Below are 20,830 nucleotides of genomic sequence, written 5' to 3' on the forward strand. Positions count from 1 at the left end.
AAGACCTACTGCTCCATCCACACTACCCAATGGGATGAGACGCACCCCACATGCCTCCTCCAACCAGAGAATTAGGACAGCTATATTCTGGCTAAAAACTCAGGATAACATGCTGGTTCTGACTACTTTTAATTCACAAAAACAAGCTGAACATACAAGAAGCCTATGAACACCGGAATACAGAAATATATAAGCTGCTGCATAGGATTCTTAACTCCAAACAACACAAATGTGCATGAGGTCTCTCCTGCGATGGGGGCTGCATGGAAAAGGGAGATTTTTGTAACTGGGGCTGATAGTCGAGTTAAAGGCAAAGTGAGAAGATTTTCCACATAACCAGAGAACACAGAACAATGTGCAGTTGCTAACAGACTGACCTGGAGGGCAGTTAATTTGCACTTGTACTTGGCTGCGGCTGTTCCTGCTGCTGCTCTTTGGGCGGCTTCTTCTTCTTCTTCTTCTTCTGTTTGGTGAGGCAGCTCAAAGCAGACTCACCATTTCTGGGGGTAGACATGAGCGTGGGCAGCTTGCCAGACTGAGTTGGATACTTCGTTTTCAGGTCCTCTTTGAACAACGGCTGGGAGAGTAAATGGCGCAGCTCCTTCTTCAGCACCTTCATCTGCTTTTGTCTCCTACGCTCTTCTTGGTGGTCAGTTTTTCTTCCTTAAGATGCAAAACAGACCATATTCAGACCATATTCACTATGATCTGTAGAAACTTTTTGTTTCCCTTGATGGATACTTGTGATGAAAAATGTTTGGAACTCTTGAGGAATCAAGGCTCAAAAGTTCTCTATAGAAGCTAATATTGGCTAACTTCTAACTTAGTTGGGGAGGGATACTCAGGGCCATTATGTCTTTCATTTCTCAAAAAAAAAGCCTCTAAATCAGGAATTAGCTCCATTTTACTCGTGGGCACTTGCAGAAGGTCACAGAACTAGCCAGAGATTAGAACCTCTAATCTGAGATTAGAATCCAAGGTTCCTGACCTGAAGATCAGTTTTCTTCCTACGACCCACCCACTTGCTACTTGCTAGCTGGGGTATGGTGACTCAACAGGTACAAAGCCCCCAGGAGACTGTGAATGCCATCTGGCAGGCCAGTTCTCTTATGCCTCCCCACCAGCACTGTGACTGCACCTGTGTGGGTGGGCACAGACAAAGGGCCCCACACCAGCCAGTTCTCAGGAAGCAAAGCTCAAGCCCCAGGCCTGAGCTATCAGGAGGAACAGCTCATTGTCACCAAGCCCACTGGTTTGGTTCCCAACTTCCATGCTGGGCAGATTGCTTGTCAGCCTCTGATTTTGTTGGCTCTGGCACTAAGATGCCAACACCTCAGCTGTGCTGCCCACTTGTGGGATGGAAACACCGGACCAACTCTGATGTCATCAGTTCTAGATTTGGTTCTACCACTTCTTAGACTCAAGAGCTTTCCTAGAGCAGGGACCACACAGATTCATCCCTGAATCCCGAGGCTCTTGCCCAGGTTCAGAGTAGGGACTCAGGAAAGGCCTGGTAATGGAGCTATTTCCCTGCACAAACAGCTTCTCTTCTATAAGCCTCTACTTTCCATATGTAAAAGGATGATAATTCCTGCTCTGTTTATGTCATGAGACCATGGAAGTCAGATGAGATGATGACTGGTGTAGTAGGAACAATAATGATCATAATAACTTAAAAAGTATCAAATCCTTTCTATTTGCCAAGCACTAATATAGACACTTTATATTCATCAATTCAAGCCATCTTTGCAACAACCCCATGAGATAGGAACGTTATGACCTGCATCTCATAAATGACGACAGCCTAGGTACAAAAGAGAGGTTAAGAAGCTCGACCTGGTCACATAGTCAGTTAAGGGAATGGACCAGCACTGGCCACTGGCCACAAATCCCACCCCTGATGTCACTACCTTTCCACACAAAGGAGGCACCCGAAGGATCCTGACAAATAAGACAGAGGGAACAAACGCCAAGGGTTGTAGGCTCGTCTGAGACTAAAGCCTGTTGAAAAGAAGTAAAAGGCATCTTGCTGATTTTAACAAGACCCACGGTAGTGGCGAAGTTCCAACAGGACAAAAGTTGAAGGAAATAACAAACAAAAAATGCTAAACGTATTCTTCAAGTCCCATGCAGCCTGCTCACCCTTATACATCTCTTCTTCCAGCTCAATCTCAAGGGCAGCGGCTGCCTGTTCAATCCAAGAGTTGTGCAGACAAGCCTGGAAGTTTCGATACTCCGCTTTCTCAATCTGTCGAGCTAAATGGATTCGTTCCTGGGAGAAAGGAATACAGTGTTCATCTGACAGCGTTCAGACCTCTAGGAAGCAAAGGCTCATATAGGTTGTGTCTTTAAAAAAAAAGCTCAAGATCAGCTCCCATCAAAATGAATTTGTTCTGGGGCGCCTGGGTGGCACAGCGGTTAAGCGTCTGCCATCGGCTCAGGGCGTGATCCCGGTGTTATGGGATCGAGCCCCACGTCAGGCTCCTCCGCTATGAGCCTGCTTCTTCCTCTCCCACTCCCCCTGCTTGTGTTCCCTCTCTCGCTGGCTGTCTCTATCTCTGTCGAATAAATAAATAAAATATTAAAAAAAAAAATAGAGGAGTGCCTGAGTGGCACAGCGGTTAAGCGTCCGCCTTCGGCTCATGGCGTGATTCCGGCATTATGGGATCGAGCCCCACACCAGGCTCCTCCGCTATGAGCCTGCTTCTTCCTCTCCCACTCCCCCTGCTTGTGTTCCCTCTCTCCCTGGCTGTCTCTGTCTGATACATAAATAAAATCTTAAAAAAAAAAAAAAAAAAAAAGAATTTGTTCTGGTTCCTGATAAAAGCAGAGGGCAATCATTACATGAGTACACAAATGAAATCACAAGAGCCAGCTTTCTAAACAACAAACCTGAAAAGCCCCACCTGCTAGAAGCCCACCTTGGTTGGATTGCCAATCTACAGGTGTCCAAAGGGAACTCTTTTCCCAGATGCCACAGACAGCTCCCATAGCTGAGCCGGAACTCTGACACACCCCAACAGCCCTGAGTTAGAGCCACACTGTGACTGATCGGAGGGACCACAAACTAACAGAACGGCCTTCCCTCTCTTCCATGTTGTTCTTGCCAAAAATATTTCAACTCTCCCGCTCAAGGGTGTTGGGGTCAGAACACAAGGAGAGGAAACATGGACAAAATGGAAGAGATCCTATAGTGTGGGAAAAAGGAGCCATGGGAAGTGAGGGTACCTCCCAACTCTCCTTGCTAACGGGAATTCTCTGTCCTCTCCATCCTTCCAAGCTCATCTCCCATCATATTTTCCCACATGGCTAACACTCCTTTCATTGGAGCCAACAATCCTTGAACTGTTCCACGCTTCTGCTCCCTCATTTCCTGGAATTCTGCCTCCTCTCCACCTCTGCATATGCAAGAGGCTTGGAGGAAACCTCATCTCCTACCAATATAAGCATAATGCCCACCAGTCCCACAGTGCTCCACCTGTACCTGAACTTCAGCATTAGCTCAGCCTCCCTCACAAGCCAGTGCACCTCAATGGGGGAAACCACACCTGGCTTTGGTACCTGACACACGGTGGCCCATAGTCAGCAGCACCTACTCCACTGAATGCTTGCTGAGTAAAATAAAACCCCAAAGGTAGAATTACTGGCATTTGCTTCAGGGACGTGACAAACCTTTAGTATCTGCCTCAGCAAGACAAGCTGACCTTACTTCCCTACAACCACTGGATGTCCAGGCAGCCACACTCATTGTCCTTGTCCAGTGGAGGGAGAAGGTGGTAGTGGAGGTTCCAGGGACAGGCAGTGAAGAAAGGGCTCAAGATAAAAATTCCTCATGTTTTTGACCACTCACCTTTCTCCCTTCTACCACATACAGTGCCCCACTTCTTTTCTTTTTTTGTTTTTGTCTTTCTCCCTCTTCCTTCCTCCCTTTTTTTTTTTTTAAATGAATCTTCCTATTCAGCTGTTGGCAGAACCATTAGTTTCCAAGGGTCCTACTGCCAGAGCCTCACAGCAAGGTGAAGGCACAACACGATCCCTTCCCTCATTAGTACGAGAGTTTTAATTTTTCTTTTTACCTTGACTGCATCCATGTACTTTGTCTGCACAGGAAAGAGTGGGATGTCCTCATCTTTCTTGAGGGTTTTGTAAATCTTCTTAAAGTTGATCACATCCTCAGGCCCAATCAGCATCAGGCTGAGGCCTTCATTGGTGGCACGAGCCGTTCGACCACTTCGGTGGACATAGATCTCCGAGGTACGAGGGACCTGCCAGAGGAACCAGGAAGTCAACGCGTTATCATCACCAACTGCGTTCTTCCCCTCAGGGCCAGCTTCCCTGAGCTGGGCAGCTAGAAACTTCTCCAGCACTGTGGACAGATCCAGCCCTTTTCCCTTAGTCCTAATTCTTTAGCCCATTCACTGGGCAGCATCTGCCCTCCCAAGCGCCCTGCCCTGGTTTCAGACCCTGATGACCACTCAACGGAACAACAACAGTCACTTATTTTGTCTCGAGTGTTCTCCACTCCCCTTGACCCAGCCCAAAGCTGCCACTGCAATCTTCCTGAGTCAAAGGAAGATTCCTGACCATAATTCCCACTCTAACTAAAGAAACTCCACTGATTCTTCATTAACCCTACATGAATGATTGAACATGGTAATTATAACCAACATTTACTTAGTGATTACCATGGGCCAGGCAATTCCAAGCACTTTGCATATATCATCCCACTTATTCCTCACAAACAGTAACATGAAGTGCTTTCATGATTATCTATATTATAGATAAGGAAACTGACACACAGAGATGTTAAACAATTCCCCCTAGATGGACGACTAAATAGTGGAGCCAAGATTCAAACTGAAGCAGTCCATCTGCAAAGCCCATGCTAACCCCTAGACTCTACTGCTTCTACTATAATATATACTGGATATATTATCCACCAGTGTGGCATGGGTGCTGACAATCCCTCCCTCCCCTGCACCCACAGCACACACCACTACTCAAGAACAGTCTTCTCCACTGAGCCCAAATTAACACTACCACTTCCAATGCAGCTCTAAGTACTTAACTGTTCATAAGGTGCTAGAAATGCGGTCTGTTGGCCATTTTTCACCTTCTTCTCCCAACATAAGCCCCCACTTGTAGCCAACTGCCCACTTCCACACTATCTCCTCCTTCCCTTTCACCTCTACATGCCCAGATCCTCCCCATCCTTAAATGCAAAGCATCTTTTAGAAATCCCTTCCCCACCTCCCAAACTAGAAGTTACTACTCTATCCCTTTATATTTTGCAACTTTCTAATATCTTCTGCCTTAAATTATGGCTGTGGTCATCTCATCTCCTTTAGTTGGTCTGCTACTTCTCAGGGGCTAGGACTGTATTTTATCTGGGTATCTCCTACAAAGACTGGTCCAGCCTCTTCCCCAAAAAGAGGAGGAAGAAAGATTTGCTACACTGAATTGGCACTCTGATTTTTTTAAAGATTTATTTATTTGAGAGAACAGAGAGAGACAGAGCACGCAGGGGGTGGGGCAGAGGGAGAGAATCCTCAAGCAGACTCCCCACTGAGCTCAGAGCCGAAACTGGGCTTGATCTCATGACCCAGGAGATCATGACCTGAGGTGAAACCAAGAGTTGGACACCCAACCGACTGAGGCACCCAGGTGCCCCTATAGCCTGAAAGATTTTTTAAAGCATGAGGGACTAGAAAGGAGAAATAACAATGCCAGAATAGCTGACACTTACTGAGTACTTAACACTGCACCAGGGGTTTCATCAGCAAGAGCTCATTTAATTCTCATGGTAACCCTACGGGTTAGGCAGCATCATCACTCCCAGTTTACAAACAATGACACTGAAACCAGGGATGTTAAGTAACATGCCCAAAGCTAACTACCTATGAAGCAGGCCACAAGCATCTGAACCCTACAAGGGTGGCTCTGGAGCCTAAACTCCTAACTACCACTCTATGCCAGGATTTACTCGGTGCACGCACTAATGTTAATGTCAGTATCAACAGCAGCTCACACTTAGTAAGTGCTCAGGATATGCCCTGTGTCTTTCTAAACTCTTCACACATAATAACTTATTTTACCTTAATAAGAACTTGAAGAAGTAGATACTGTGATAACTTTCATTTAACAAATAAAAACACTGAGGCAGAAAGAGACTAAACAGCTTGCTCAAGGTTACACACAGCTAGGATTTAAGCCCAGGCAGGTCCTAACCACCACACTCTTCTACTTCTCTATAGGAGGGTAACTAACCAATTTACATGCTACTATGCCCATTCCATGGAAGAAAATAAGACTCTAAACCTGCCAACATCAATTAGTTTGCCCAAATCAAAGAGAGAGGGGCTAAGTGATATCAGAAGTGCCAAGAGGTTTTCTGAGAATAAATCTCATGAGTGTTCCAAACGTGGCAGCAGATAGTCAGCCACTAGATGCCAGTGATACTCTGCTGCATGAGGCCTTGGGATTAACAATTCTTCTCCCTCTATTTCCTCCCTCCCCAAACCTTTGCTTAAAAAATTCCCCATTCAATCCAACAAATTCCCTAATGCTCCTACCTGGTAATGGATGACATGCTGGACTTTAGGAATATCCAGGCCCCGAGCTGCCACATCTGTTGCCAGGAGAACACAACTGTGGTAGAGAGACAAAGCTCATTAATAATAACTAATTGCTATCATTCATCAGATTCTTACCACCTGCTGAGTACGCTAGATGAAGCAACTGAGGCTCAGAGAGATTAACTTCCCAAAGCACAAACATGGCTATTCACTTGTGGAGCCGGGATCCAAAGCTGGGTCTCACTGACCACAATCAACAAGCCACACTCTGCAATAATAAAAGACCACCTCCAGGAAATTAAATGAGGCCATACATATTCTAGGTCAGTGACCTCATCTTCTATCACCCTCCCACTCACTTCCCTCCGTCACAGAGACATCCTCGCTTTCTTTCCAATTTGCCAAACATGCTCTGGCCTCCAAGTCTCTGCACTTGCTACACCGTAGGCCTTACAAAGTCTTCCTCAGACATTCAGGTTTCCTTGCTTTGTCCACACTTTGCTGTTAACCCCTCCCTCTCAGGGAAACCTCCCTGACCCCACTTTTGCACAACTCCCTGCACAACTTTACTCCTCAGCACTCAGCACCACCTGACAAACTACATAGTTGCTTTTCAATTTATGATCTCCCGTCACTGGAATGTAAACCCTGTAACAGCAAGGGCTTTGCATTACTCACTGTTCCATTAACCTAGAACAGTGCCTGGTTCACAGTAAGCACTCAATAATTTCATTGGGTAACGTTTCTTAATGTATGTGTAGTTCAAGGAAAAGTCAAAAGCACCTTATCTATGTCTTAAAAACTTAAGATTCTGGGCTCTTCAGAATCCCTGGCTCCCTGTAGTTCTGAGGTAGGGCTGGGGAATATGATGCAAATTAAAGTGTGTTAAACATTCAACCATTGCTCTTTTTCTATAAAGGGCGAGACCAAAAATTATTTTGGGCTTTGCAGGTGATAGCCTCCGTTGAAACTACTCAACTCTGCTATTACACTGCAAAAGTAGCCATAGACAATACATAAATGGGCCTTGCTGCCTTCCAATAAAACTACATGATTTAGCTCATGTGCCACAGTTTCCCAATCCCTGATCGAATTAAATGGAGAGGCCACTTTTAGGCACACAGACTTGAGGAATGGAATGTAGAAAGAAAGGGCCCACAGGTACCACCTGGCTGAGTATAGACAGGCCCATCGGGTGACCCACCTCAAAGTACCCATAGGCCCTAACTGACCAATAGGCTACTTACAACTAGGCAGCTACCAAAAAAAGGGAGAACTCCGTACATGGCCATACCTCCTCATCTTCCCCCTTTAAAAACAGCCCCATCCACTGCCTCATTGCAGACAGCCTCTCTGTTGTCCTGATTGCCCACTCCCGTGTGGTATATTCAATAAACTATCTCCTTTGTTCTGCCTCAGGTGAATTCTTTCAATGCCAGTGCCTTGGCTTTCACCTGATTGTTGCCCCACATTTGGGGGCCCCCATCCAATCAAGACACCCTACTTAGACACCACATAAACTGCTAACTTTTACCTAGCAACATTCCAAGGGAGGTAAACCAGACACTATTTCTAGAAACTAATCACTCCGTAATCTATCAAAACACCAGGCAAATGTCAATCTACACTTGACCTCAACTTCTCAGGCCCTTCTCCTGACAATATGCACACTGCTGCCAGAGCATCAGTCTGGCCCCAAAGGAGATGCACAGTGACAGCACGGCAGGACAAAGCATGAGCTCTGGGTCTGACCCGTTTGTCTGAGCCCAGCTCTGTCACTTCCAGGATGAGAAACCTTGGGCAAGCTGATCAGCTTTTCTAGATGTTACTTTTATCAATCTATAAAATGAGAATAATGACAATAAATGATAAATGGTAATGAACATTTACCAAGTACATACCATGGGCTAGGCATTGTTCTAAATGCTTTATATGTATTCCCTTAATCTTCCCAACAACCCTCTCAATTACCTTCTATTATTATACTATTATGCTAATTATGAGAAAACTGAAACACACTTGAAGTAATTTGGCCAGCTACAAGTGGTACAGCCAAGGTCTTAATCTCAAGCAGTCTGGATCCAGTCTGTGTTCTTAACCATGAATCTATTCTTCTTCTTCTCAAGGATGTTAGAATTGAATGTGATAATATATCTAAAATGTCAACATGATACTTACTCTAGTTCTCCACAACAATAGGTATTAATGTCACCATTACTCATTATTAAGAAAGTTTCTTTTGGGCATTATCAGCAACCACATGCATTAGATGAGCGTAAGCCTGCTTCATGATGTGCAAAAAAGGGCTACCTTCTACTGATATGGCCTCCATGTCAGAAGGTAGCTTCCCACCATCTCCCCACCATCCTGGCAACCTTGACCTAATGACTAGAACCTAGGCTCTGGGTACAGGCCTGACTTACTCTTCTAGACGGGCAAACTGCTCCAGGTTTCTGAGCCTCTGCTTCTGGTGCATGCAGGCATGTAGGGTCAGTGGCATGATATCCAGGACTTTGAGGAGCCCAGAGAGGCGTTTGATGCAGGAGATACTGTTGGCAAACACTAAGGTGCGGCCTGGATACTGCATCAGGAAGTAGTACAGATATAAGTCTTTCTCATCGGTCTCACAATGAATCTTGGTCTCTGTCAGTGACTCCACCGTGGCTTCATTTCTGGTCAGGTCGATGACCTTGGGCTTGCCCCTCATGCCAATCTTCTGCACGAGGAGGTCAAGTTTGGCAGTTTTGTCAATTTTCTTAACGTGCTTCTTGTGAAGGATTCGAGCAGGAGCCTGATGTACCAGGGTCAGTGTGGCAGAAAAAATAAGCGTCTGTCTCTTTGGGTTGTACTGGGAGTCACTGAGCATCTCCAGCAGCTGTGAGAGCTCAGCAAAGTGGCCTTTCTCAACCATCCGATCAGCCTCATCGACCACCAGGCACCTGCAGATCCAGAGAGACCCACATAACCTGAGGAGTCATTTATATAGCACACTCAACTACCATCTCTACCCTCAACACAGACATACACACACACACACATCACCACCAGGACTCGATCCCCCTCATGCATGGTTCTCTAAAGGCCAACGTCTGGCTGGTACCACACCATGGCACTTAGTGATAGGGAGAAGCTGGTGCATTCGCTACTATGCTACCTCAGGCCCACAACAGAAAAGGGAGTGAAAGGGAAGGGGGAGGTACTGTCACTTACCTGAGCTGCCTAAGGTTGCTCAAATGAGGGTGCTTTTCTTTAATTAGCTCCCACAGCCGGCCCGGAGTGGCAACCACAATCTCTGGCTGGCGGTTTAGCATCCTCTGCTGTTTCTGCGCAGACATTCCACCAACCAAAATAGCAGTTTTAATTCCTATGGTACACAAAATATAAAAGACCCTGTTAATCAGTCTGGCTGAATATTTTTTGCCATGACTGACACAGGCACCCCCAGATTAGCCCAGGCAATCAATCACCAGGACAGCTCCCCTATTTGGGGGGGGGGGGGTGAATAAAAGAGCGGGCCTGGCCTGACTCTTGGTGCCACTCCTAGAAGGAACATCAAGACTTCTATGATCTGGGCCTTGCCTATTTCCCCAACCTCATTTCTTTCTACTCCCTCCCCTTTATCAACAACAGAAGAGCTGGATTTGAACGCAGGCATGTTTACATCCAAAGTTCCAGGAAAACTGAGCAGTAGTGCACCACAATGCTGGGAATGAGGTCACTCTGCAGCTGTGACATACTCCCTAGAAAGCCCTGCCCATCCCCCTCAGTTAGAATTACTATGAACCTCCTCTAATGCCTACTGTGTGTTCTGATCTCTGGTGGAGGACTTCTCAAGGTATCCAATGTGGAAAGAAAACACAGGATCATGTAGGCAATGTGCTTAGTGAAGTGCCTGGCACATAGTAGGAGCTTGGTAAGTAACTGTTGCTTTTATTACAAAGTTAAAATTCTCACTGTGCAGCCCTTCCCGAAAGGAATTCCCTGAGAGAATAAGTTCTAGTGCCCTAAGGCAAAGGTTGGCAAACTTTTCCTTGAAGGGTCAATAATAAGCATTTTGGCCTTGTGAGCTAAATCTGTCACAAATACTAACTTCATTCTACCTTGGTAGTGCAAAAGCAGCCATAGACACTATGTAAACAAATGGGTGTGGCTGCACTTTATTCACAATAAGAGGTACTCTGCCAACCCCTGCCTTAAGCATCCACTATATCCGATAAATTGACTAATTTCCTATGCATCTAGAGTGGCATTAGCTATGCATCATCCTTGGGAGAATTCAGAAAGTGTCACTCAAACATTTTTCTGTAAGGCTTAATTCTCTGGCAGGTGAGAGATTTCCCCTAAAGGGCAGGAGCCACAGCTCGTTCACCTTTGCCACCCCAGCATCTAGGATCCTCTCAGGAAGTATTTCTTAAATGGAATTAAACCTTACCTGTAAACTTGGCCACAGCATCGATGTGCTGCTTTACCTGGACAGCGAGCTCCCTAGTGGGAGTCAGAACCAGCCCAAGCAGAGGGCGCTTTGGATGTGCTTTACAGATGGCGATTTTGCCACCCAACTTCTCCTTCAACTTTTCAGTTTCCTCTTCATCAAGCTTTTCCTCTTTGTCTTCATTCTGTTTGGGGATGGCCTTCTCCCTGATAAGAGAAGAAGGTCCTTCACCAGCATCATCATCACAGAAGGGCAGCACCTGGTCTGAGACAGCAGCTCCAGTCTTGACATTGCTAGGTGGTGCTCCCGTCTTCACTCCAGCTTCACTGGGCAGGACTTCGCCCTCAATTCCAATCTCATCAGGCAAAACACCAGACTCAGCTCCAGCCTCGGTTCTGGTCTCACCAGGTGATGCTCCTGTGTTACTTAGAGCTGGAGTAGGCTTCTTCTTCATCTGCCACTGCAGTACTGCATGGATCATCGGAATGGCAAAGGCAAGAGTTTTTCCACTTCCTTGAAAGTAAAACAAAAAACAAAAACAGTGTGATCAATAAATACACATACTTTTTGTCTGGGCTTCTTTCTTTTACACAGAATAAGGGACCCTGATAGCCAAGTGCTATCCTGAACAACCCAAAGCTCCTCAACTCATCATGGTTCCCCAAGAGCACTGCAACCAGAGGGCATCTGTAATTAAAAGCCTGAGAAAAAGTCTAGCAGACTAGCAGTGAGGCCTGCTAGTCTCCCAATGCTACACACAAGTCCAAGTGCTGAAAATCTAAACAGACAAGGTTTGTGTGTTTTGTCATTGTTGTGAAGAAACACGACCACATTAGGGTATGGGGGATGGAAATCTATATATAGTTTCCTAAGACCTTTGGCGGAGAAGATGGGAGTAGAAGACAATTTTCTTAGTTTTTGAGAAAACTTAAAATTAGCACACTTTTATCTATGCTTGGACATTTTCAAACTGATCTTTGAATATATATGAAGCTTAAATTCACATCTTCTGGGTCATTAATACAAACAGCTCAAGTTGAGCATTTAAAGTAGTTCCAAAGTTAAAATGCCCCCAGCAAAAGCAAATAAATGATCTCTGGAGGGAAAAACTTTTATCACAGGCCTCAAAGAATTCTCACAAGGGGCATGTGGGTGGCTCAGTCGGTTGAGCGTCTGACTCTTAGTTTTGGCTTGGGTCATGATCTCACAGTCGTGGGACTGAGCCCCAAGTCAGGCTCTGCACTCAGCACAGGGTCAGCTCAAGGGATTCTCTCTCCCTCTCCCTCTGCTTCTCCCCCAACTTGATGTCTCACTCTCTCTCAAATAAATAAATAATCTATTAAAAAGAATTTTCACAAATAATTTTCAAAGGAAAATTCAAAGGAAATTTCAAAGGAAATTTTTCAAAGGAAAATTTTTCAAAGGAAAATTTTCTCAGTAAAAAAATAACCCACAACAAGGCACGATAAGCAAGAATTATAAGGAAAAAAGAGAGCAAAACAGACCCTTAAAACTTTAGATAAAACAGCACTTTTCATCAGAAACCATCAAAGCTAGAAGACAGTATTACATCTTTATTTGAAGACCTGAAAAAAAAAAAAAAATCAGACAACCTAGAACTCTCTACTCAGCAAAAATTCCTTTCAAAACAAATGCAAAATAAAGACATTCAGGCACACAAAAGCTGAATAATTTATCGTTAGCAACCCTGAACTACAAGAAGTACTAAAGGGAGTCTTTCAAGCAGAAGATGCTACTGGATGAAATTCCAGATCTGTACAAAAGAAGAGTACCAGAAACAGTAATGGTAACTGGGTAAATATGAAAGATGTCTTTTTCTTATTGAAACATATGATTTAAGTGTAAACTTAAAATTATTAAACATAAAAATGTATTTTGGATTTCTAACACATACAAAGTGTAAAAAAAGTACAATGTAAAGGAGAAAGGGAAATATATAGTCTTGTAAGGTTCTTGTACTGTATATAAAATAGTATATTATTATTTGAAGACAAACTATGACTTACTAGGTATACTACGAACCAAAAGCAACCACTAGAAAAACGTTAACAGTTACAGCTAATAAGATCAATAAAGGATATAAAATGCCATCACAAAAAATAATCAGTCCAAAAGAAGCTAAAAGGAAAAAAGGGTACAGCAAACAGCAAAATAACAGATTACAACTTAACCAATATCACATTAAATGTAAATGACCTCAACAAATAAAAGACAGTCACAATGATTAAACAGCAAGACCCAACAGCTGCTCTCTACAAGAATGCCATTTTATTTTTTTTCTTATAAGCCTTGGTTTAATATAAAGCACATGATAAATGATACAGATGAAAAGCCAGATGAAGAGGTACATAAGGCAAGGTCTGGAAGGGTTCCAAGGGCTTTTGTCCCTGTGAATCTGGGGGTGCACCACCCTCCCAGCACAAGGATGGGTTCACCAACTTAGAAGCTCCAAGAAACCAGAATAAATACAATGACGTCAGTAGGCTGAAAGTATAAGTATGAGGGGCACCTGGCTGGCTCAGTTGATAGAGCATGTGTCTCTTGATCTCAGGGTTGTAAATCTGAGCCCCACATTGGGTGTAGAGATTACTTTAAAATAATCTTTAAAAAAATACAAGTATGCAAAACACACCATGCAAACATTAATCAAAACAAAGCTGGAAAAGGTACATTAATATCAGATTGAGAAGATTTTAGAAAAAAGGATACTTTGGGGATAAAGAAGGCTATTTCATAATGAAAGGATAAATTCATTTAGAGGGTACAACAGTTCTAAACATTTATACACCTAAATATAACAGAGCTTTAAAACACAGGGAACAAAAACTAATGAAACTTCAAAGAAACCTATCACTCAAGAAAAAATAAGTAACACAAATATTCCTAATACATTAAAGCAATTAAATCTATAGTTAAAACCCACCCTACAAAGTAAAGTGCAGACAAAGATGAAGACTACCAAATATTTAAGGAAGGAAAAAAATACCAATCCTATACAAACTCTTTCAGAAAACCGTAAAGAATACTTCAAGTCATTCCAAGGCCTGCATTACTGATTCCAAAACCAAAGACATTACTAGAGAACAAACCAATATCCCATGAACAGAAATTTAAAAATTATCAACAAAATTCTAGCAAATCAAATCCAATATATAAATGGAATAATAACACTGTGACCAAATTTGGTTTATCCCAGGAATGTAAGTTTAGTTTAGCATTTGAAAATCAGTGTAATTCACCACTGTCAACAGACTCAAATTGGAAAAACCACTTATCTTAATAAATGCAGAAAGAGCGTTTCAAAAAACCACCATTCCTGATAAAAATGTTCAGCAAACTAGGAACTGAAGAGAATTTTCTCAATCTGATAAAGGGCCACCTATGAAAAATCTAGACCTAACATCATACTTAATGATGAAAGAATGAATATTGTTCCCCAAAGATCAGGAACAAAACAACGATCCCACTCTACCACTTCAATTCAAAATTGTACTGGAGGTTTTATTGTCTTAAGACAAAAATAAACAAAAGGCATCTAAACTGGATAACTACAGAAAATCTGATGTAATCTTCAAGAAACTACCTGATGGGGGGTGCCTGGGTGGCTCAATCAGTTAAACATCTGACTCTCGATTTTGGTGTGGGTCATGATCTCAGGGTCGTGAGATCGAGACCTGTGTTGGGCTCTACGCTCAGCACAGAGTCTGCTTGGAATTCTCTCTCTTCCTCTCCCCCTCCTCCTGCTCACACTCTTTCTCTCTCTCTCTCTGTAAAATAAATGAATAAAATCTTAAAAAAAAAAAAAAAAAGAAAAACTACTTGATGGTACAAAGTTGCAGGCCACAGGCCAATACACAGTCATCATATCACTCTTTGTTAGCAACAATCTGAAATAGAAAAGTTTAAGTTGCCATTTACAATAGCATCAAAAATATTTAAGGACAAATCTAGTAACAGACGTGCATACACTAAAAACTACAAAACATCGCTAAAAAAAAATTAAAGACCTAAAAAACTGGAGATATACTACATTCATGGGAATATTCTATATTGTCCAGATGTCATTTGTCCTCAGTTTGCTTTATAATCAATGCAATCTCAATCCAAATACCAGCTGGCTTTTGGCAGGAACTGACAAGTTGATTTTAAAATTCAAATGGAAACGCAAAGGGCCTAGAATAGCCAAAATAACTTTTAAAAAGAACAAAGAGGACTTACACTACCTGATTTAAAACTTATTCTAAAGCTGCTATATCCAAGATAGTGAAGTTTTGATGTAAAAAGACAGACCAGATCAATGGATCTGGGTCTAGAAACAGACCCACACCTATATAGTCACTGATTTTCAAAAAACATATAAAGGCAATTCGGTGGAGAAAGGACAGGTTTTTTTTTTTTTTTAAAGATTTTATTTATTCATTTGACAGAGAGACAGCCAGCGAGAGAGGGAACACAAGCAGGGGGAGTGGGAGAGGAAGAAGCAGGCTCCCACCGGAGGAGTCCGATGCCAGGCTCAATCCCAGAACGCCGGGATCACGCCCTGAGCCAAAGGCAGACGCTTAACGACTGAGCCACCCAGGCACCGCAAAAGGACAGTTTTTCAACACACAGTGCTGGATATCCATGATGCAGGGGGGAAAAAAAGGAACTCTGATCCACACTTCTCTATAAACAAAAGTTAACACAATAAGGATCACAGAGCGAAACATAAAACCTAAAACTCATAACACTTCTAGAAGAAAACTCCAGAGAAAATCTTTGTGATCTCGGGTTAGGCAAAGGATTGTATATAATAAGCACATTCGTAAAAAGGAAAGCGATAATCTGAACTTCAAAATAACGAACTTCTGATCTTCTGAAAGACACTGTAAAGAGAATAAAAAGACAAGCCACAGACTGGGGAAAAAAATCATAAACCACGTATCTGATAAAGGGGGTATAGCCAGAATATATAATGAATTCAGCAACAGGAAAACAATAACCCAATTAAAAAATGGGGAAGAGAATTGAAAAGGCACCATCAAAGAATATACAAATAGGCACTTAAAAAGATGCTCAACAAGTCACTAGGAAGATACCAATTAAAGCCACAAGGAAACCATGATAAAATTTTAAAAGTCTAAAATAAAATTAAAGACTGAACATACCAAGTACTGGCAGGGACAGGGACCAATTCAAACACTAACTGGGTGGGTATGTGAAATGGTATAATCACTTTGGAAAAATCCTAAAAAGTTTCATTTACCTTAAGACCTAGCTATTCCACAGGTATTTACCAAACAGAAATTAAAGCATATACCCATACAAAGACTGACACAGCAATATTTACGATATATATTTTTAAAGATTTTATTTATTTATTCGGGAGGGAGAAAGGGCGGGGGGGAGGTTAGAGCCCGCAGATGCCCGCAGGAGAGAGCAAGAGGGTGTGTACACACGGGGGAGGGAGAAACAAAGGAAGAGAGAATACTGAGCAGGCTCTGCTGAGCGAAGAACCTGACATGGGGATAAATCTCAGGACCCTGAGATTATGACCTGAGCCAAAACCAAGAATTAGAGGCTTAACCGACTGAGCCACCAGATGCCCCTATTTACGATAGACAGTTTTATTTGTATAGTCAAAAACTATAAAGAACAAAAATATCCATCAACAGATGGATAAACAAACTGAGCTATATCCACACACTAGAATATTACTCATCAATAAAAAGGAATGAACTACTGCTACTTGCAATAACATGGCTGAATCTCACAGTATGCTGACTGAAAGTGCCGAACACCCCCCCCCCCCAAAAGTACAGTGTATGATTCCATTATATAAAACTCTGGAAAATACAGATTAATCATAGTGATCGAAAAAGCGTATCAGAGGTTGCCTTGGGGGTGAACAAGGAGCCAGGCCCAGGAGAGATTACAAAAAGGGCCCAAAAGCATCTTTTGGGGCTGATGGAAATGTGCATTATCTGTATGGGCAGCAGTTTGTCCACAGCCCCAAGTCTTTGACAATCTTGGACCTGCAGATTCACAGCACTCCACAGGGATAGCCCGACGGGAGCTGTGGTATGAATCCAAATGTCAGGCTCTAGCCACAGTGGCTCACACAACCTTGCCTCTGCTTCCAAAACCCACTCTAGGCCTCTGCAAAAACCAAAGCAATGTAGCAGAATGCTTACTAGCACACAGACCTACTCTAGAATCCAGGCACTACCACTTTTCAGCGTGGTCTCAGGGATACTGTCTCCTGTGAGGCTGTGTTTCCTCATCAGTAAGATGAGAATAATAATGCAACCTATCTTAGAGTGATTCTGAGAACTGAGTTTATCAATATGATGTATTTAACACAGCGCATGACACATTTTAAATACTAAGAAAATGTTCTAACTATTACTTTCATTCCCGAGGCTTCTTCACTCTTCCATCTATGTGATTCTTCCACACGACCTCACCCATACTTTCCTGACCACCCTTTCCAGAAACCCAAGGCACAAAGTGTCTAGATGAGCTAGTTCTATGCCATACAATGTAACAGTCACTACCCATGTATGGATGGCTATCCAGCTCTTAAAATGTGGTTACTCTAAATTGATGTGCTACAAGTTCAAAAAACATGTCAGATGTTGAAAACTTAGTATAAAAATTAGAATGTAAAATATCTCAATAATTTTACATTAATTACATACTGAATTTTTTAAATAATTGATTAAATACATCATTAAAATTAAATTTCATCTGCTCTTTTTACCTTTTTAAAATATGGCTCCTAGAAAATTTGAAATCCCTATGTGGCTCACATTATATATATATTTCTATTGGTTACTGCTGGTCCAGTTGGATTTTAGTACTAGGCAGTACAAGCTCCTCCCTCCAATCAGTAACTTAATCTACTGAGGTCAAGTCAACGTGTCATTGCTTGACAAAGTCTTAGATGGTCCAAGGAATGAGAGAACTTTATTTAAATAATACCTAGTCCCAACAGTCACCTCATGCCAACATCTACCTACAAAATCCACCTAATGGTTATCTACCACAAACTCAAATCCTTCCAATAATGATAAACTCACCAATTCCCAAAGCAGCTCTTTTTGGGCAACTCTTGAGAATTAGACACTTATTCCTTATACTAATGAAGATTTACCTCTCTAGAGGGTTGATCTTAGCCCTACTTTACCCCTCTGAGCCACTTAGGAAGGCTCAAGAATAGGAAAAAACTACCATTTGCAAATCACTTGCAGTGTACTGTGTAAATTTTACTGTGGCATTTACATTTAACCCACAAAGGGGGGGGGGAGTACTAGGTACTGGTGTTATCTCCATTTTATAACAGGACCTATAGGTGTCAGAGAGATAAAGCGACCTGTCCAGGATACCAATCAGAAAGTGGCAGACTTCAACCCAGAGCTGGCTGACTTCTAAACACCTTCATTCAACACTGCTTCTGTGGTTAGGTCCCCAAATTCCCCTCTCCCCAAGCCATCCAACCTGCTAGCAGCCACAAGGGCAACCCAAAAGCAATTTTACCCTGGCCAGCTAAGGATGCCCTTACCTGTCTCAGCAGCCCCAAGGATGTCCAGTTTGTCACGGATGGCAGGTGCCAAGGTCAGAGCTTGGATTGGTGTGGGTGCAGAGAAGCCTAGAGAGCTGAGTGCTCGGAGAACTGGCTTGGGTACAAACAGATCTTTCCAAGCCGTTACATCTGCCTTCTGGTCCTGCATTTCAGGCATCCATGTCTTTGCTTTTTTGGGCACCTTTGGAGTAGTACCCTGGGAAGGCTCCAATTTTTTTTTCCCTTTCTTTTTTTTCTTTTTTGGAACAGTCTGAGCTGAGCTTTCTGAAACCATCTCCTCTACCTGTGGATCAGGACAAACTGTGCCATCTCCCTGGGGCTCTGGCTCAGTATCTTCGACTTCAAACTCTTGCTGGGCACTGATTCCTTCAGTTTCCATGTCTTTGTTCTTCTTGAACTTCATCTTTTTCTTTGAGGAGCTGGACTCTCCTTCTTCCTTCCCTGAAACAGCTTGTGCCTTTCTCTTCTTGGGCTCCTCTTTTGAAAAGAGACTGGAGGAATTCTTGGCAGGGGAGACCAACTGGTAATCTGTCAGTTCCTCAAAGCAAACCAAGTCATCCATCTGCCCATCTGCAAATATATTTGGGTCAATCTCCACCTGCTTCCACTTTCCCACAACTTTGATTCCTTTTGTCTGAAATTTGCCATAGCTTGATGGCTTTGGCTTTGATTTTGTCTCCTTCAACTTCATGGTTGCTGAAAAGAAAAAGAGAGAAGTGTTCCATTAGATTGGCAACTGAAGAGCGTAGGGTTCTGAGGCAACAAATATTTTCTAAATAGCCTACAGAGTACCAGGCTCTGCAAAGAAGTGAGGACACAGGAGATAGAGAAGATCAAAGAGGAGAAGAAATATACCAACAGAGTAGGCAGCTTGACCTGGAACGGAGGGTACACAGGAGATGGAGGAGCACAGCCACATGAGCTAGACCTGGTTTGGATTCCAGACCCAGTACTTACAGCTTGTGTGCCACTGGACAGTGATGTTTAATCCTCCCTAAACCTCAGTGCTCTCATCTTTTAAATAAGGGAGAGGGGCCCAATAATATCTAAGTCACAAAATGTTTTATGCAAACAAATAAAATTATGTAAAGCATGGAGAATGAAGCCTGCCACACCCAAGTCATTTAGAAGACCGAATTAAGAATGTGCAGGGGTTGCGTGGGGGGGGGGGACTAGGAGGCCAGCTTTATTGTAGGGCTCAAGCCTTGCCCCAAGAAGGCAAATGCCTATGACACCATTTTGGCCTTTGCCCATCCAGCTTTTTCGTTACATTTTAAATGATTTAAAACACATTTCCACAGAGGCCGCTTGAGTACCACTCCACCTACAAAGACCAAGACATATATAACAGGTCCTGGAAAAAAGCACAAAGGTAAACCGTAGCTCGAATCCGGACCGGCTCCGGGTCTATGGCGGACGTCTCATCTCTGTGAACCTCAGTCTCCTCGCCTGTAAAATGGGGATGATGACGGTATCTGTCTCAGGGGGTCGTTACACCGACACAAAAAGGTGACGCACGTCAGAACCCGCTGAGCATGGCGCCTCGCCGGCTCGGCACGTCAGCTCGCAAGGAGGCTTCACCTACCGCCCCAGTTCCGCCACGACCGCAAACCACCTGGCTTCCACCGCGGCGGGAGTGGTCAGGCACGGGGTACGAGGGGCCCGGCCCCGCGCCTCGCCTCGCCTCGGGCACAACGCGCGCTCGACGCGGAGAGACCGACGGTGCCGGGCCTGGACGCCAACAACAGGGGTCCCCGGCACGGGGCCAGAGGCCGCCCTCTCTGGACCCGAGAACTCAGGCCAGTGTCCCGGACAGGCCCACGACGCGAGTCCCGGGGGCCTGCCCCGGCCCCGCTCGGGCTACGGGACTCACCGCGTGGAGACGCCGTCGCGGCTCCGTCACACGCCGGCCAACGGCCGCACACACCTCCACCGCGGTCTCTCAGCTGCAGCGTCGACCGCAGTTCCGGGGCGGGGCTTGCACACACGCACGCGCGAGCCCTGCTACAGGAAGTCCCGCCCCCACCTAGGCGCCGCCGCGTGATTCGCTGCCGCTGCGACGGATGACAGATTTCTGCAGGGCTGGTGCAAAGAGTGGTGAAAGGGAGCGTGGGTGAGGCTGCGCCGGTGGTACTCCCCCTCGCCGGGCTTAGGGAGCAGGTGGAGCAGGTGAGTCGGCGGTGCAGCATCCGGCTCAGTGCCAGCTGGCGCACCGGAACATGTTTTTTTCTGTTCTTG

The 20,830-nt window shown here is 44.1% G+C and overlaps 1 protein-coding gene across 2 annotated transcripts; it reads right to left on the reverse strand.

The window, feature by feature from the left end:
• Nucleotides 1–113: 113 nt before the first annotated feature.
• DDX24 (DEAD-box helicase 24) lies at nucleotides 114–20,567 on the reverse strand. Of its 2 annotated transcripts, XM_045815769.2 has the most exons (10): nucleotides 20,466–20,567; nucleotides 18,572–19,288; nucleotides 11,008–11,520; nucleotides 9,786–9,939; nucleotides 8,999–9,514; nucleotides 6,573–6,648; nucleotides 4,077–4,265; nucleotides 2,143–2,272; nucleotides 378–663; nucleotides 114–259 (listed from the first exon to the last, which is right to left on the reverse strand). In XM_045815769.2, exons 2-9 carry the CDS (start codon nucleotides 19,281–19,283, stop codon nucleotides 389–391), a joined length of 2,565 nt encoding a protein of 854 aa, XP_045671725.2. In that variant the 5' UTR covers nucleotides 19,284–19,288; nucleotides 20,466–20,567; the 3' UTR covers nucleotides 114–259; nucleotides 378–388. The 2 variants fall into 2 exon arrangements, with proteins under 2 accessions (XP_045671725.2, XP_045671724.2); XM_045815768.2 differs by having other exon boundaries at nucleotides 114–663.
• Between the last annotated feature and the right edge of the window lie 263 nt (nucleotides 20,568–20,830).

Source organism: Ursus americanus, chromosome 26, assembly GCF_024610735.1.
Source record: "Ursus americanus isolate L20-20 chromosome 26, mUrsAme1.1.p, whole genome shotgun sequence".
NCBI lineage: Eukaryota > Metazoa > Chordata > Mammalia > Carnivora > Ursidae > Ursus > Ursus americanus.

What these genes read in the sequence shown, in the direction of transcription:
- DDX24 (XM_045815769.2), bottom strand. Translation starts at nt 19,283, where the DNA reads ATGAAGTTGAAGGAGACAAAATCAAAGCCAAAGCCATCAAGCTATGGC. An exon ending in TGCTGTGGCCAAGTTTACAG is followed by an intron (nt 9,940 to 11,007) that starts GTAAGGTTTAAT and finishes TGTGTACCATAG; the next exon opens with GAATTAAAACTGCTATTTTG. An exon ending in AGCAACCTTAGGCAGCTCAG is followed by an intron (nt 9,515 to 9,785) that starts GTAAGTGACAGT and finishes CTGGATCTGCAG; the next exon opens with GTGCCTGGTGGTCGATGAGG.